General features: G+C 54.0%; 1 protein-coding gene across 1 annotated transcript in view; it reads right to left on the bottom strand.

Annotated features, from left to right (window-relative positions):
- Window positions 1-15,135, bottom strand: part of LOC133360899 (sodium- and chloride-dependent neutral and basic amino acid transporter B(0+)-like) — a 42,073-nt gene that overhangs the window by 14,723 nt on the left and 12,215 nt on the right. The window contains exons 3-6 of the mRNA XM_061579775.1: window positions 10,135-10,266; window positions 5,980-6,144; window positions 3,359-3,437; window positions 1,068-1,200 (exon numbers count right to left, since the gene is read on the bottom strand). Of these exons, the coding sequence (XP_061435759.1) occupies window positions 1,068-1,200; window positions 3,359-3,437; window positions 5,980-6,144; window positions 10,135-10,266 (509 nt within the window). The remainder of the gene's footprint in view (window positions 1-1,067; window positions 1,201-3,358; window positions 3,438-5,979; window positions 6,145-10,134; window positions 10,267-15,135) is intronic.

Genomic DNA, 15,135 nt, shown 5'->3' with positions numbered 1-15,135 from the left:
GAAATGTGGCACACACAGAGGGCATGCATGGGTGGCCAGAGGCACGCACGCCAAGGCACCAAAAAACTATCACACAGACCCATAGACTACTCGCAAGGAGACCCATAGATGCACATACAGACCCATAGACGACTCATGCAGAGACCCATAGACTACTCACACAGATACCCACAGACTCACACAGAGACCCGCAGACTCACGCAGAGACCCATAGACTCACACAGAGACCCGCAGACTCACACAGAGGCCCACAGACTCACACAGAGACCCACAGACTCACACAGAGACCCGCAGACTCACACAGAGACCCATAGACTCACACAGAGACCCGCAGACTCACACAGAGACCCGCAGACTCACACAGAGACCCATAGATTCACACAGAGACCCACAGACTCACACAGAGACCCGCAGACTCACACAGAGACCCATAGACTCACACAAAGTACCCATAGACTCACACAGAGACCCACACACTCACACAGAGACCCATAGACTCACACAAAGTACCCATAGACTCACACAGAGACCCACAGACTCACACAGAGACACGCAGACTCACACAGAGACCCATAGACTCACACAAAGTACCCATAGACTCACACAGAGACCCACAGACTCACACAGAGACCCACAAACTCATCACACACAAAGACCCAGAGACTCCTCATACAGATATCCACAGACTCTTCATACAGAGACCCACAGACTCACACAGAGACCCATAGACTCACAAAAAGTACCCATAGACTCACACAGGGACCCACAGACTCACAGAGACCCACAGACTCACACAGAGACACGCAGACTCACACAGAGACCCATAGACTCACACAAAGTACCCATAGACTCACACAGAGACCCACAGACTCACACAGAGACCCACAAACTCATCACACACAAAGACCCAGAGACTCCTCATACAGATATCCACAGACTCTTCATACAGAGACCCACAGACTCACACGGAGACCCACAGACTCACACAGAGACCCACAGACTCACACGGAGACCCACAGACTCACACAGACACCCACAGACTCCCCCAATGTCCATGTCCCACTGACCTTGCCGGATGAGCGAATGCCCTTAATGAGGGCGCCCCCGACGATGATCCAGGCGAGGAGTAGGGTAAGGGCGAGGTGCCACACCACGGGGCCCGTCTCGTCCATGGACGGGGAGCGTTGCAGGGCGTACTTACTGTGGGAGAGACGGACACGCGTGGCGGAGACACACATAGAGACACGTGGAGTTAAACAGAGACACGCGGAGTTACACAGAGAGACACGTGGAGACACACAGAAACACGCGGAGACACGCAGAGACACGTGGAGACACACAGAGACACGCGGAGACACGCAGAGACACGCGGAGTTACACAGAGAGACACGCCGAGACACACAGAGACACGCGGAAACACACAGAAACACGTGGAGACACGGAAAGAGACGTGGAGAGACACAGAGACACGCGGAGACACTCAGAGACACGTGGAGACACACAGAGACACGTGGAAACACACAGAGACACGTGGAAACACACATAGACACGTGGAGACACACAGAGACACGGGGAGACACACAGAGATACGTGGAGACACACAGAGACACGTGGAGACACACCGAGACACGTGGAGACACACAGAGACACGTGGGGACACACAGAAACACGTGGAGACACGGAAAGAGACGTGGAAAGACACAGAGACACGCATAGTGACACAGAGACACGCAGAGATACACAAAGAGACGCGGAGACCCGCGGAGATACACAGAGACACGTGGAGGCACGGAGAGACACGTGGAGACACACAGAGACACACAGAGACACACGGAGACACGTGGAAACACACAGAGACACGTGGAGACACACAGAGACACGTGGAGACACACAGACACGTGGGGACACACAGAAACCCGTGGAGACACGGAAAGAGACGTGGAAAGACACAGAGACACGCATAGTGACACAGAGACACGCAGAGATACACAAAGAGACGCGGAGACCCGCGGAGATACACAGAGACACGTGGAGGCACGGAGAGACACGTGGAGACACACAGAGACACACAGAGACACACGGAGACACGTGGAAACACACAGAGACACGTGGAGACACACAGAGACACGGGGAGACACACAGAGACACGTGGAGACACACAAAGACACGTGGAGACACGGAGAGAGACGTGGATACACACAGAGACACGTGGAGATACACGGAGACACGCAGAGATACACAAAGAGACGCGGAGACCCGCGGAGATACACAGAGACACGTGGAGGCACGGAGAGACACGTGGAGACACACAGCGACACACAGAGACACACGGAGACACGTGGAAACACACAGAGACACGTGGAGACACACAGAGACACGTGGAGACACACAGAGACACGTGGAGACACACAGACACGTGGGGACATACAGAAACACGTGGAGACACGGAAAGAGACGTGGAAAGACACAGAGACACGCATAGTGACACAGAGACACGCAGAGATACACAAAGAGACGCGGAGACCCGCGGAGATACACAGAGACACGTGGAGGCACGGAGAGACACGTGGAGACACACAGAGACACACAGAGACACACGGAGACACGTGGAAACACACAGAGACACGTGGAGACACACAGAGACACGGGGAGACACACAGAGACACGTGGAGACACACAAAGACACGTGGAGACACGGAGAGAGACGTGGATACACACAGAGACACGTGGAGATACACGGAGACACGCAGAGATACACAAAGAGACGCGGAGACCCGCGGAGACACACAGAGACACGTGGAGACACACAGAGACACACAGAGACACGTGGAGACACACAGACACACGTGGAGACACAGAGACACACAGAGACACGTGGAGACAAGCAGAGATACTTGGAGACACACAGAGACACGTGGAGAGACACAGAGACACGTGGAGACATACAGAGACACGTGGAGACACACAGAGACACATAGAGACACACAGAGACACGTGGAGACACACAGACACGTGGAGACACAGAGAGACACGTCTAGACACACAGAGACACATCGAGACATACAGAGACACGTGGAGACACACAGAGACACATAGAGACACACAGACACACAGAGACACACAGAGACACGTGGAGACACGCAGAGACACGTGGAGACACACAGAGACACGTGGAGACACAGAGACACGTGGAGACACACAGAGACACGTGGAGACACACAGAGGCACGTGGAGACACACAGAGACACGTGAAGACACACAGAGACACGCGTAGTGACACAGAGACACGCAGAGTTACGCAGAGAGACGCAGAGACCCGCGGAGACACCGGGGTGATGGGTGAGCGGTGTGCACTCACTTCCAGTACTGCTCGCTGGGCGACTGGGACGCGTTGCTGTTGTTGGCAGCGCTGCAGTTGGCCGGGGTGATGTTGCACTCTGGGGAGGGAGACAACAGCAACAGAGACAGCATCAGTAAGCAAGTATATTAGTCGATATTCTAGATTTGAAATTTTCGTGACTGCAAGCATCCATACTCTTTGGTTCTTTCGGTAAAGTCACGTAGGTGAAAATAAAATAAATGAAATTTTTTTAAAATAAAAATGTATTTAGTCTATATTAGTAAGTACTTAGTAAGTATATGATTCTATGTGTAGTGTCATCGCTAGATGTCACCATGCTGTAGGTGCAGTACCGGTCCTAGAGGGCGCGGTGTGTGTAGTGACATCGCTGGATGTCACCAGGCTGTAGGTGCAGTACCGGCCCTAGAGGGCACGGTGTGTGTAGTGACATCGCTAGATGTCACCAGGCTGTAGGTGCAGTACCGGCCCTATAGGGCATGGAGTGTGTGTAGTGACATCGCTGGATGTCACCAGGCTGTAGGTGCAGTACCGGCCCTATAGGGCATGGTGTGTGTAGTGACATCGCTGGATGTCACCAGGCTGTGGGTGCAGTACCGGCCCTAGAGGGCACGGTGTGTGTAGTGACATCGCTGGATGTCACCAGGCTGTGGGTGCAGTACCGGCCCTAGAGGGCACGGTGTGTGTAGTGACATCGCTGGATGTCACCAGGCTGTAGGTGCAGTACCGGCCCTATAGGGCATGGAGTGTGTGTAGTGACATCGCTGGATGTCACCATGCTGTAGGTGCAGTACCGGCCCTAGAGGGCGGAGTGTGTGTAGTGACATCGCTGGATGTCACCAGGCTGTGGGTGCAGTACCGGCCCTAGAGGGCACGATGTGTGTAGTGACATCGCTGGATGTCATCAGGCTGTAGGTGCAGTACCGGCCCTATAGGGCACGGTGTGTGTGGTGACATCGCTGGATGTCACCAGGCTGTAGGTGCAGTACCGGCCCTATAGGGCACGGTGTGTGTAGTGACATCGCTGGATGTCACCAGGCTGTAGGTGCAGTACCGGCCCTATAGGGCATGGAGTGTGTGTAGTGACATCGCTGGATGTCACCAGGCTGTGGGTGCAGTACCGGCCCTAGAGGGCACGATGTGTGTAGTGACATCGCTGGATGTCACCAGGCTGTAGGTGCAGTACCGGCCCTATAGGGCATGGTGTGTGTAGTGACATCGCTGGATGTCACCAGGCTGTAGGTGCAGTACCGGCCCTATAGGGCACGGTGTGTGTAGTGACATCGCTGGTTGTCACCAGGCTGTAGGTGCAGTACCGGCCCTATAGGGCATGGAGTGTGTGTAGTGACATCGCTGGATGTCACCAGGCTGTAGGTGCAGTACCGGCCCTATAGGGCATGGAGTGTGTGTAGTGACATCGCTGGTTGTCACCAGGCTGTAGGTGCAGTACCGGCCCTATAGGGCATGGAGTGTGTGTAGTGACATCGCTGGTTGTCACCAGGCTGTAGGTGCAGTACCGGCCCTATAGGGCATGGAGTGTGTGTAGTGACATCACTGGATGTCACCAGGCTGTGGGTGCAGTACCGGCCCTATAGGGCACGGTGTGTGTAGTGACATCGCTAGATGTCACCAGGCTGTGGGTGCAGTACCGGCCCTAGAGGGCACGGTGTGTGTAGTGACATCGCTGGATGTCACCAGGCTGTGGGTGCAGTACCGGCCCTATAGGGCACGGTGTGTGTAGTGACATCGCTGGATGTCACCAGGCTGTGGGTGCAGTACCGGCCCTAGAGGGCACGGTGTGTGTAGTGACATCGCTGGATGTCACCAGGCTGTGGGTGCAGTACCGGCCCTAGAGGGCATGGTGTGTGTAGTGACATCGCTGGATGTCACCAGGCTGTGGGTGCAGTACCGGCCCTAGAGGGCACGGTGTGTGTAGTGACATCGCTGGATGTCACCAGGCTGTAGGTGCAGTACCGGCCCTATAGGGCACGGTGTGTGTAGTGACATCACTGGATGTCACCAGGCTGTAGGTGCAGTACCGGCCCTAGAGGGTGGAATGTGTGTAGTGACATCGCTGGATGTCATCTCACCTGTACGCAAAAAGCACCGATCATCCACTCCCCACAACTCCCGGAACTTTCTCCACCATCTCCCCCCATCTCTCCCCATCTCCCAACCATCTTTCCCTCCATCTCCCAACCATCTCCCAACCATCTCCCCACCATCTCCCCGCCATCTCCCCACCATCTCCCCACCATCTCCCCAACCATCTCTCCCTCCATCTCCCAACCATCTCCCAACCATCTCCCCACCATCTCCCCAACCATCTCTCCCTCCATCTCCCAACCATCTCCCCCTATCATCTCCCCCCCATCTCCCCACCATCTCCCCACCATCTCTCCCTCCATCTCCCAACCATCTCCCCCTATCATCTCCCCCACATCTCCCAACCATCTCCCCAACCATCTCTCCCTCCATCTCCCAACCATCTTTCCCTCCATCTCCCAACCATCTCCCAACCATGTCCCCCATCTCTCCCCATCTCCCCCCATCTCTCCCCATCTCCCAACCATCTCTCAACCATCTCCCAACCATCTCCCCCCATCTCCGTTCCATCTCACTTTCACGCGCGAAGCACTGTTCGTCGGCTCCCCACCACTCCCGGCACTTTGCCCACGGCAGCTCGGAGGTGAAGCTTGCGAAGAGATAGAAGAGGCTGTAGGCGATGATGCAGTTGTAGTAGATGCCGACCAGGGCCGAGGTGATCACCATTGTCCAGCCCACGCCTGCAAAGCGTCAGGGCGGAGTGGTCGCAGAGGTCTTGAGGTCATCATCATCATCACGACCATCATCATCACGACGACTATTATCATCAGGACCATCATCATCATCACGACCATCATCAGCATCATCATAACGATCATCATCACGACAATCATCATCATCATCATCACGACCATCATCAGCATCATCATAACGATCATCATAACGACTATCATCATCATCATCACGACCATCATCAGCATCATCAGCAGTATCATCACGACGACTATCATCATCACGGCCATCATCATCATAACAATCATCATAACGACTATCATCATCATCACGACCATCATCAGCATCATCATAACGATCATCATAACGACTATCATCATCATCATCATCATCACGACCATCATCAGCATCATCAGCAGTATCATCACGACGACTATCATCATCACGGCCATCATCATCATAACGATCATCATAACGACTATCATCATCATCACGACCATCATCAGCATCATCATAACGATCATCATAACGACTATCATCATCATCATCACGACCATCATCAGCATCATCAGCAGTATCATCACGACGACTATCATCATCACGGCCATCATCATCATCACGACCATCATCATCACAACTATCATCATCATCACGACCATCATCAGCATCATCATAACGATCATCATCATCATCAAGACCATCATCATCATCACGACCATCATCAGCATCATCAGCAGTATCATCACGACGACTATCATCATCACGGCCATCATCATCATCATCACGACCATCATCAGCATCATCAGCAGTATCATCACGACGACTATCATCATCACGGCCATCATCATCATCACGACCATCATCATCACGACTATCATCATCACGACCATCATCAGCATCATCATAACGATCATCATCATCATCAAGACCATCATCATCATCACGACCATCATCAGCATCATCACCAGTATCATCACGACAACTATAATCATCACGACCATCATCATCATCACGACCATCATCATCACGACTATCATCATCATCACGACCATCATCAGCATCATCATAACGATCATCATCATCACGACCATCATCATCACGACCATCATTTTCATCAGCATCATAACGATCATCACCAGTATCATCATCACGACCATCATTATCATATCGATCATCATCAGCATTATCCACTCACTCACTCACTCAGCATTATCCACTCACTCACTCACTCACCCACTCACTCACTCACTCACCCACTCACTCACTGACTCACCCACCCACTCACCCACCCACTCACTCACTCACTCACCCACTCACTCACTCACCCACCCACTCACCCACTCACTCACTCACCCACTCACCCCCTCACTCTCCCACCCACCCACCCACCCACTCACCCACTCACTCACCCACTCCACTCGCCCACTCACTCACTCACCCACTCACTCACTCACTCACCCACCCTCTCACCCACTCACTCACTCACTCACTCACCCACTCACCCCCTTACTCTCCCACCCACCCACTCACCCACTCACTCACCCACCCACCCACTCACCCACTCACTCACCCACTCACTCACCTACTCACCCACTCACTCACCCACTCACCCCCTCACTCACCCACTCACCCCCTCACTCTCCCACCCACTCACCCACTCACCCACTCACTCACCCACTCTCCCCCTCACTCTCCCACCCACCCACCCACTCACCCACTCACTCACCTACTCACCCCACTCACTCACCCACTCACTCATCCACTCACTCATCCACTCACCCACTAACTCACCCACTCACTCACTCACCCACCCCTCTCTCCCCCTCTCTCCCCCTCTCTCTTCCCTCTCTCCCCCTCTCTCTCCCCTTTAACCCCCCCACTCTCTCCCACCCCTCCCCCCTCTCTCTTCCCTCTCTCTCCCATCTACCCCCCCCCCTCTCTGTTCCACCTCTCCCACCCACCCCTCTCCCCTCTCCCCCCCTCTCTCACCCCCCTCTCACCCCCCCTCTCCCCCCCACCCCTCTCCCCCCCCTCTCTCCCACCTCTCCCACCCACCCCTCTACCCTCTCCCCCCCCTCTCACCCCCCTCTCCCCCCCCCCCTCTCCCCTCTCCCCCCCTCTCCCTCCCACCCCTCTCCCCTCTCCCCCCCCTCTCTTCCACCTCTCCCACCACCCCTCTACCTCCCCTCTACCCCCCCCCCACCCTCTCTCCCACCTCTCCCTCTCACCCCTCTCCCCCCCCCTCTCCCCCCCTCTCCCCCCCCCTCTCCCCCCCCTCTCACCCACCTCTCCCTCCCACCCCTCTCCCCTCTCCCCCCCCTCTCCCTCCCACCCCTCTCCCCTCTCCCCCCCCCTCTCTCCCACCTCTCCCACCCACCCCTCTACCCCCCCTCTACCCCCCCCCCCCACCCTCTCTGCCACCTCTCCCTCTCCCCCCCCCCCTCTCACCCACCTCTCCCTCCCACCCCTCTCCCCTCTCCCCTCTCTCCACGCCGACACTGCCCCCCTTGTGTCGGCAGCCACCTGCAGCTACACCCCCCCCCCCCCCATGGCCTGGGACAGAGGGAGGGGCGGGATCGGTGTCATTCCATCGATTCGTTGACTCGAGTACCGCTCCATCTCCCTGACGACCATCACCACTTGGCAAGATAATCTCTCTCTGTGTGTGTCTCTGTGTGTGTCTCTCTGTGTGTGTCTCTCTGTGTGTGTCTCTCTGTGTGTGTGCCTCTCTCTGTGTGTGTCTCTCTCTGTGTCTCTCTCTGTGTGTCTCTCTGTGTCTCTCTCTATGTGTGTCTCTCTCTGTCTCTCTCTGTGTCTCTCTGTGTGTGTGTGTCTCTTTCTGTGTGTCTTTGTCTCTCTCTGTGTGTGTCTCTGTGTGTGTGTGTCTCTCTCTGTGTGTGTCTCTCTCTCTCTCTGTCTCTCTCTGTGTGTCTCTCTGTGTGTCTCTCTGTGTCTCTCTCTGTGTGTGTCTCTCTCTCTGTGTCTCTCTCCGTGTGTCTCTGTGTGTGTGTGTCTCTCTCTGTGTGTCTCTGTCTCTCTGTGTGTGTCTCTGTGTGTGTGTCTCTCTCCCTGTGTCTCTCTCTCTCTGTGTGTGTGTCTCTCTGTGTCTCTCTCTGTGTGTCTCTTTCTCTGTGTGTCTGTGTCTCTCCCTCTTTGTGTCTCTGTCTCTCTCTGTGTCTCTCTCTCTGTGTCTCTGTCTCTGTGTGTCTCTGTCTCTCTCTGTGTCTCTTTTTGTATCTCTATCTGTATCTCTCTATGTCTCTCTATCTGTATATCTCCATGTCTCTCTCTCCCTGTCTCTCTCTCCGTGTCTCTGTGTCTGTGTGTGTTTCTCTCTCTACGTCTCTCTCCCTGTGGGACGGGGGGGGGGGGGTAAGTGGGTGGATGGGTGGTTAAGTGGGTCGGTGGTTAAGTGGGTGGGTGGTAAGTGGGTGGGTGGTAAGTGGGTGGGTGGTAAGTGGGTGGTAAGTGGGTGGTAAGTTGGTGGGTGGGTGAGTGGGTAAGTGGGAGAGTGGGTTAGTGGCTGGGTGGTAAGTGGGTGGGTGGTAAGTTGGTAGGTGGTAAGTGGGTGGGTGGTAAGTGGGTGGGTGGTAAGTTGGTGGGTGGGTGAGTGGGTGGGTGGTAAGTGGGTGGGTGGTAAGTGGGTGGGTGGTAAGTTGGTAGGTGGTAAGTGGGTGGGTGGTAAGTGGGTGGGTGGTAAGTGGGTGGGTGGTAAATGGGTGGGTGGGTGAGTGGGTGGGTGGTAAGTTGGTGGGTGGGTGGGTGGTAAGTGGGTGGGTGGTAAATGGGTGGGTGAGTGGGTGGGTGGTAAGTTGGTGGGTGGGTGGTAAGTGGGTCGGTGTTAAGTGGGTGGGTGGTAAGTGGGTGGGTGGTAAGTGGGTTGGTGGTAAGTGGGTGGGTGAGTGGGTGGGTGGTAAGTGGGTGGGTGGTAAGTGGGTGAGTGGGTGGTAAGTTGGTGTCGGATGCGGCTTTTTCCCTGAGCCACCACCCTCGCGAACCTTTCACGATGGGCACCGACTTCCAGATGGTGATGGGTCCCATACTGGCGAACTGCCCGTAGGCGCACTCGAGGAAGAAGAGCGGCAGGCCCGCGAAGGCGAGCATCACCGTGTAGGGGATGAGGAACGCACCTGGAGAGGAGAGGAGAGGTGGGTCAGTGCGGTGGGGTCAGCGCAGTTAGCTGAACAAACATTCACGTTGGGCCTCGTACCTGGGAGGGAGGGAGGGAGGGGGGGGGGGGTCAGACATTTGTGACGATGTGTGACGAGGGGGGGGGGGGAGTGTTTGAGAAATGTGACGTCACATAAAAATGCATAACTTTAAATGAATATAGACAACACGTTCTACTAAATGAAATAGACTTTTTGATAAATGATCCTAGTAGCGGCTTTTCATCATCATCATCACGTGGTAACTTGTAGCAGCCAAACACTCCAAACGCGTGATTCTACAGACTCACAGAGACCCATAGACCCATCAAGACCAATACTCATAGACCAATACTCATAGAAACCCATAGACCCATCAAGACCCATACTCATAGAGACCCATAGACCCATCAAGACTCATACTCATAGAGACCCATAGACCCATCAAGACCCATTCTCATAGAGACCCATAGACCCATCAAGACCAATACTCATAGAGACCCATAGACCCATCAAGACCAATACTCATAGAGACCCATAGACCCATCAAGACCCATACTCATAGAGACCCATAGACCCATCAGGACCAATACTCATAGAGACCCATAGACCCATCAAGACCCATACTCATAGAGACCCATAGACCCATCAAGACCCATACTCATAGAGACCCATAGACCCATCAAGACCCATTCTCATAGAGACCCATAGACCCATCAAGACCAATACTTATAGAGACCCATAGACCCATCAAGACCAATACTCATAGAGACCCATAGACCTATCAAGACCCATACTCATAGAGACCCATAGACCCATCAAGACCCATACTCATAGAGACCCATAGACCCAAATAGATCCAGAGACCAATAGAGACCCATACTCATAGAGACCCATAGACCCACATAGATCCAGAGACTCATAGACTCATAGAGACCCATAGACAACACACATAACCAGAGACCCATAGAGACCCAAACTCATAGAGACCCATATACCCACATAGATCCAAAGACTCATAAAACCATACAGATCCATACTCATAGAGACCTATAGACCCACATAGATCCAGAGACCCATAGACCCATAGAGACCCATAGACCCATAGAGACGCATACTCATAGAGACCCATAGACCCATAGAGACCCATAGACCCATCGACCCATACAGACCCATACTCATAGAGACCCATAGACCCACATAGATCCAGAGACTCATAGACCCATAGAGACCCATAGACCCACATAGATCCAGAGACCCATAGGTCCATGGAGATCCATACTCACAGAGACCCATAGACCCAAAAAGACCCATACTCAGAGTCCCATAGATCCGTTCCGGTTGACTGTTGCAACGTATGATCTTGTGTTTTGATTTCGTGTGCTGATCTTTAAAGGTGCATTTAAAAAATGTTGATACTCCTACTGATGCTCCTGCTGTTGTGGAGTGACTCATGCAGTCAGCTATGGCTAGAGGGTTTGGTGGTACATGTTTTTCATGCCGTTTATTGTGAAATTTCGGTCACAGTTCCTATGAGTGCTGTTACATTGCTTTTATGGCTTTATTTTGGTGATTTCGAAAACTTTTTTTGGTTTGGCCATGTTTGTTTGTTGTAGTACGGAGTTAGAATGATGGCTTTAATCTAAGTTGTCTTGTGGTTGTTGTTGTTGTTTAACTTGCATCCCACTGGGATTTTTGCACAGCGTTGGTGCTTTTTTCTGGAAGACTTTGCAGTTTTTTCCTGGATTTTTCTGTTTGCGCATAGTCACTTTAAGATGTTTTCTTCTTCATGTTTTAGTTTTTTGTTCGTTGCGGTTGCACCCGATTCAAGAGCCGAATGGCTCACCAAATAGATGAAACTGAAAAACTCAAACTGAAATCCAGAGATCCATAGACCCATAGAGACCCATACTCACAGAGTCCCATACTCATAGAGACCCAGAGACCCACAGAGACCCATAGAATCTCACAGAGACCCAATAAACTAAAACTCTACTGTAGATTTATTTTGATAATTGTACAAGTGAAGGCGCCCCACTGAGCTACTATGTGGCGACTCATCATCATCATCACGTGGAGCTGGAGAGCGCTAGCGATTTTCCGAATATAGCAGCAGGCATCATAAGGGTCAGGATGGAACCCACGATGTCCTGCATACCAGGCGAGGGAGTGAACATCTCGTCACGGGAAGAAAGAGAGAGACGCAGACTCCGAATATAGCAGCAGGCATCGTCATAAGGATCAGGATGGAACCCACGATGTCCTGAATTCCAGGCGAGGGAGTGAACATCTCGTCACGGGAAGAGAGAGAAAGAGAGACGCAGAATATACAGCAGCAGGCATCATGAGGGTCAGGATGGAACCCACGACCTCCTGCATAGCAGGCGAGGACGTTTACGAGGCATGAGGTGTGCCGGCCTTGACGAACCCCACTCACTCCCTCCCCACCAACCCCCCACACCTCCCCACCAACCCCCCCCCCTCTCTCCCCACCATCCCCCCCCTCTCTCCCCACCACTCCCCCTCCCTCCCCACCAACCCCCAAACACCCTCTCCCCCCACCAACCCCCCACACCCTCCCCACTAACCCCCCTCTCTCCCCACCAACCCCCCACACCCTCCCCACTAACCCCCCACACCCTCCCCACTAACCCCCCTCTCTCCCCACCATCCCCCCCCCTCTCTCCCCACCACCCCCCCTCCCTCCCCACCAACCCCCAAACACCCTCTCCCCCCACCAACCCCCCACACCCTCCCCACTAACCCCCCTCTCTCCCCACCAACCCCCCACACCCTCCCCACTAACCCCCCACACCCTCCCCACTAACCCCCCTCTCTCCCCACCATCCCCCCCCCCTCTCTCCCCACCACCCCCCCTCCCTCCCCACCAACCCCCAAACACCCTCTCCCCCCACCAACCCCCCACACCCTCCCCACTAACCCCCCTCTCTCCCCACCAACCCCCCACACCCTCCCCACTAACCCCCCACACCCTCCCCACACCCTCCCCACTAACCCCCCTCTCTCCCCACCACCACCCCCTCTCCCTTCCCTCCCCACCAACCCCCCCTCTCCCCCCACCAACCACCCCCCACCTCTCTCCCCACCAACCCCCTCCCTCTCTCCCCACCAACCCCCCCCCCTCTCCCCCCACCATGCTAATGAGGCCATTCACATTCTTGTCGCCACTCAGGGACATCGTGTTCATTGAACCGCGACCTTCGGGGTGAACTCATTAACCCTCAGCAGGAGCCTGGGCCGAACCTCCATCTGTTCCATCTCACTCCCTCCTACAGCAGAGTATGTGGACTAATCTCCATCTGTTCCATATCTCCCGTGTGTGGACTAATCTCTATCTGTTCCATCTCACTCCCTCCTACAGCAGTGTGAGTGGACTAATCTCTATCTGTTCCATCTCACTCCCTCCTACAACAGTGTGAGTGGACTAATCTCCATCTGTTCCATCTCTCCCGTGTGTGGACTAATCTCCATCTGTTCCATCTCACTCCCTCCTACAGCAGTGTGTGTGGACTAATCTCCATCTGTTCCATCTCACTCCCTCCTACAGCAGAGTGTGTGGACTAATCTCCATCTGTTGCATCTCACTCCCTCCTACACCAGAGTATGTGGACTAATCTCCATCTGTTCCATCTCTCCCGTGTGTGGACTAATCTCCATCTGTTCCATCTCACTCCCTCCTACAGCAGAGTATGTGGACTAATCTCCATCTGTTGCATCTCACTCCCTCCTACACCAGAGTATGTGGACTAATCTCCATCTGTTCCATCTCTCCCGTGTGTGGACTAATCTCCATCTGTTCCATTTCGCTCCCTCCTACAGCAGAGTGTGTGGACTAATCTCCATCTGTTCCATCTCACTCCCTCCTACAGCAGAGTGTGTGGACTAATCTCCATCTGTTCCATCTCACTCCCTCCTACAGCAGAGTGTGTGGACTAATCTCCATCTGTTCCATCTCACTCCCTCCTACAGCAGAGTGTGTGGACTAATCTCCATCTGTTCCATCTCACTCCCTCCTACAGCAGAGTATGTGGACTAATCTCCATCTGTTCCATCTCACTCCCTCCTACAGCAGAGTGTGTGGACTAATCTCCATCTGTTCAATCTCACTCCCTCCTACAGCAGTGTGAGTGGACTAATCTCCATCTGTTCCATCTCACTCCCTCCTGCAGCAGAGTGTGTGGACTAATCTCCATCTGTTCCATCTCACTCATACAGCAGTGTGGACTAATCTCCATCTGTTCCATCTCACTCCCTCCTACAGCAGAGTGTGTGGACTAATCTCCATCTGTTCCATCTCGCTCCCTCCTACAGCAGAGTGTGTGGACTAAGCTCCATCTGTTCCATCTCACTCCCTCCTACAGCAGAGAGTGTGGACTAAGCTCCATCTGTTCCTTCTCACTCCCTTCTACAGCAGAGTGTGTGGACTAATCTCCATCTGTTCCATCTAACTCCCTGCTCACCCGTGTGTGGACTAATCTCCATCTGTTCCAACTCACAGGGTCGGGATTGAATACACGACCTCCTGTACACCAGGCGAGGTAGTCAACATCTCACCACGCGGAGAGACACGCAAACTCCAAATGTACAGCAGGCATCGTCAGGGTCGAGGTCGAACCCACGACCTCCTGTACACCAGGCGAGGCAGTTAACATCTCACCATGGGGAGAGAGAGACACGCAAACTCCAAATATACAGCTAGCGTTAGGGTCGGGATTGAACCCACGACCTCCTGTATACCAGGCGAGGTAGTCAACATCTCACCACGGGGAGAGAGAGACACGCAAACTCCAAATGTACAGCAGGCATCGTCAGGGTCGAGGTCGAACCCAC

The sequence above is a fragment of the Lethenteron reissneri genome, chromosome 70 (genome assembly GCF_015708825.2).
Source record: "Lethenteron reissneri isolate LAM-NWPU_2019-01 chromosome 70, ASM1570882v1, whole genome shotgun sequence".
Taxonomy (NCBI): domain Eukaryota; kingdom Metazoa; phylum Chordata; class Hyperoartia; order Petromyzontiformes; family Petromyzontidae; genus Lethenteron; species Lethenteron reissneri.
This window is presented reverse-complemented; position numbering and strand designations above follow the sequence as displayed.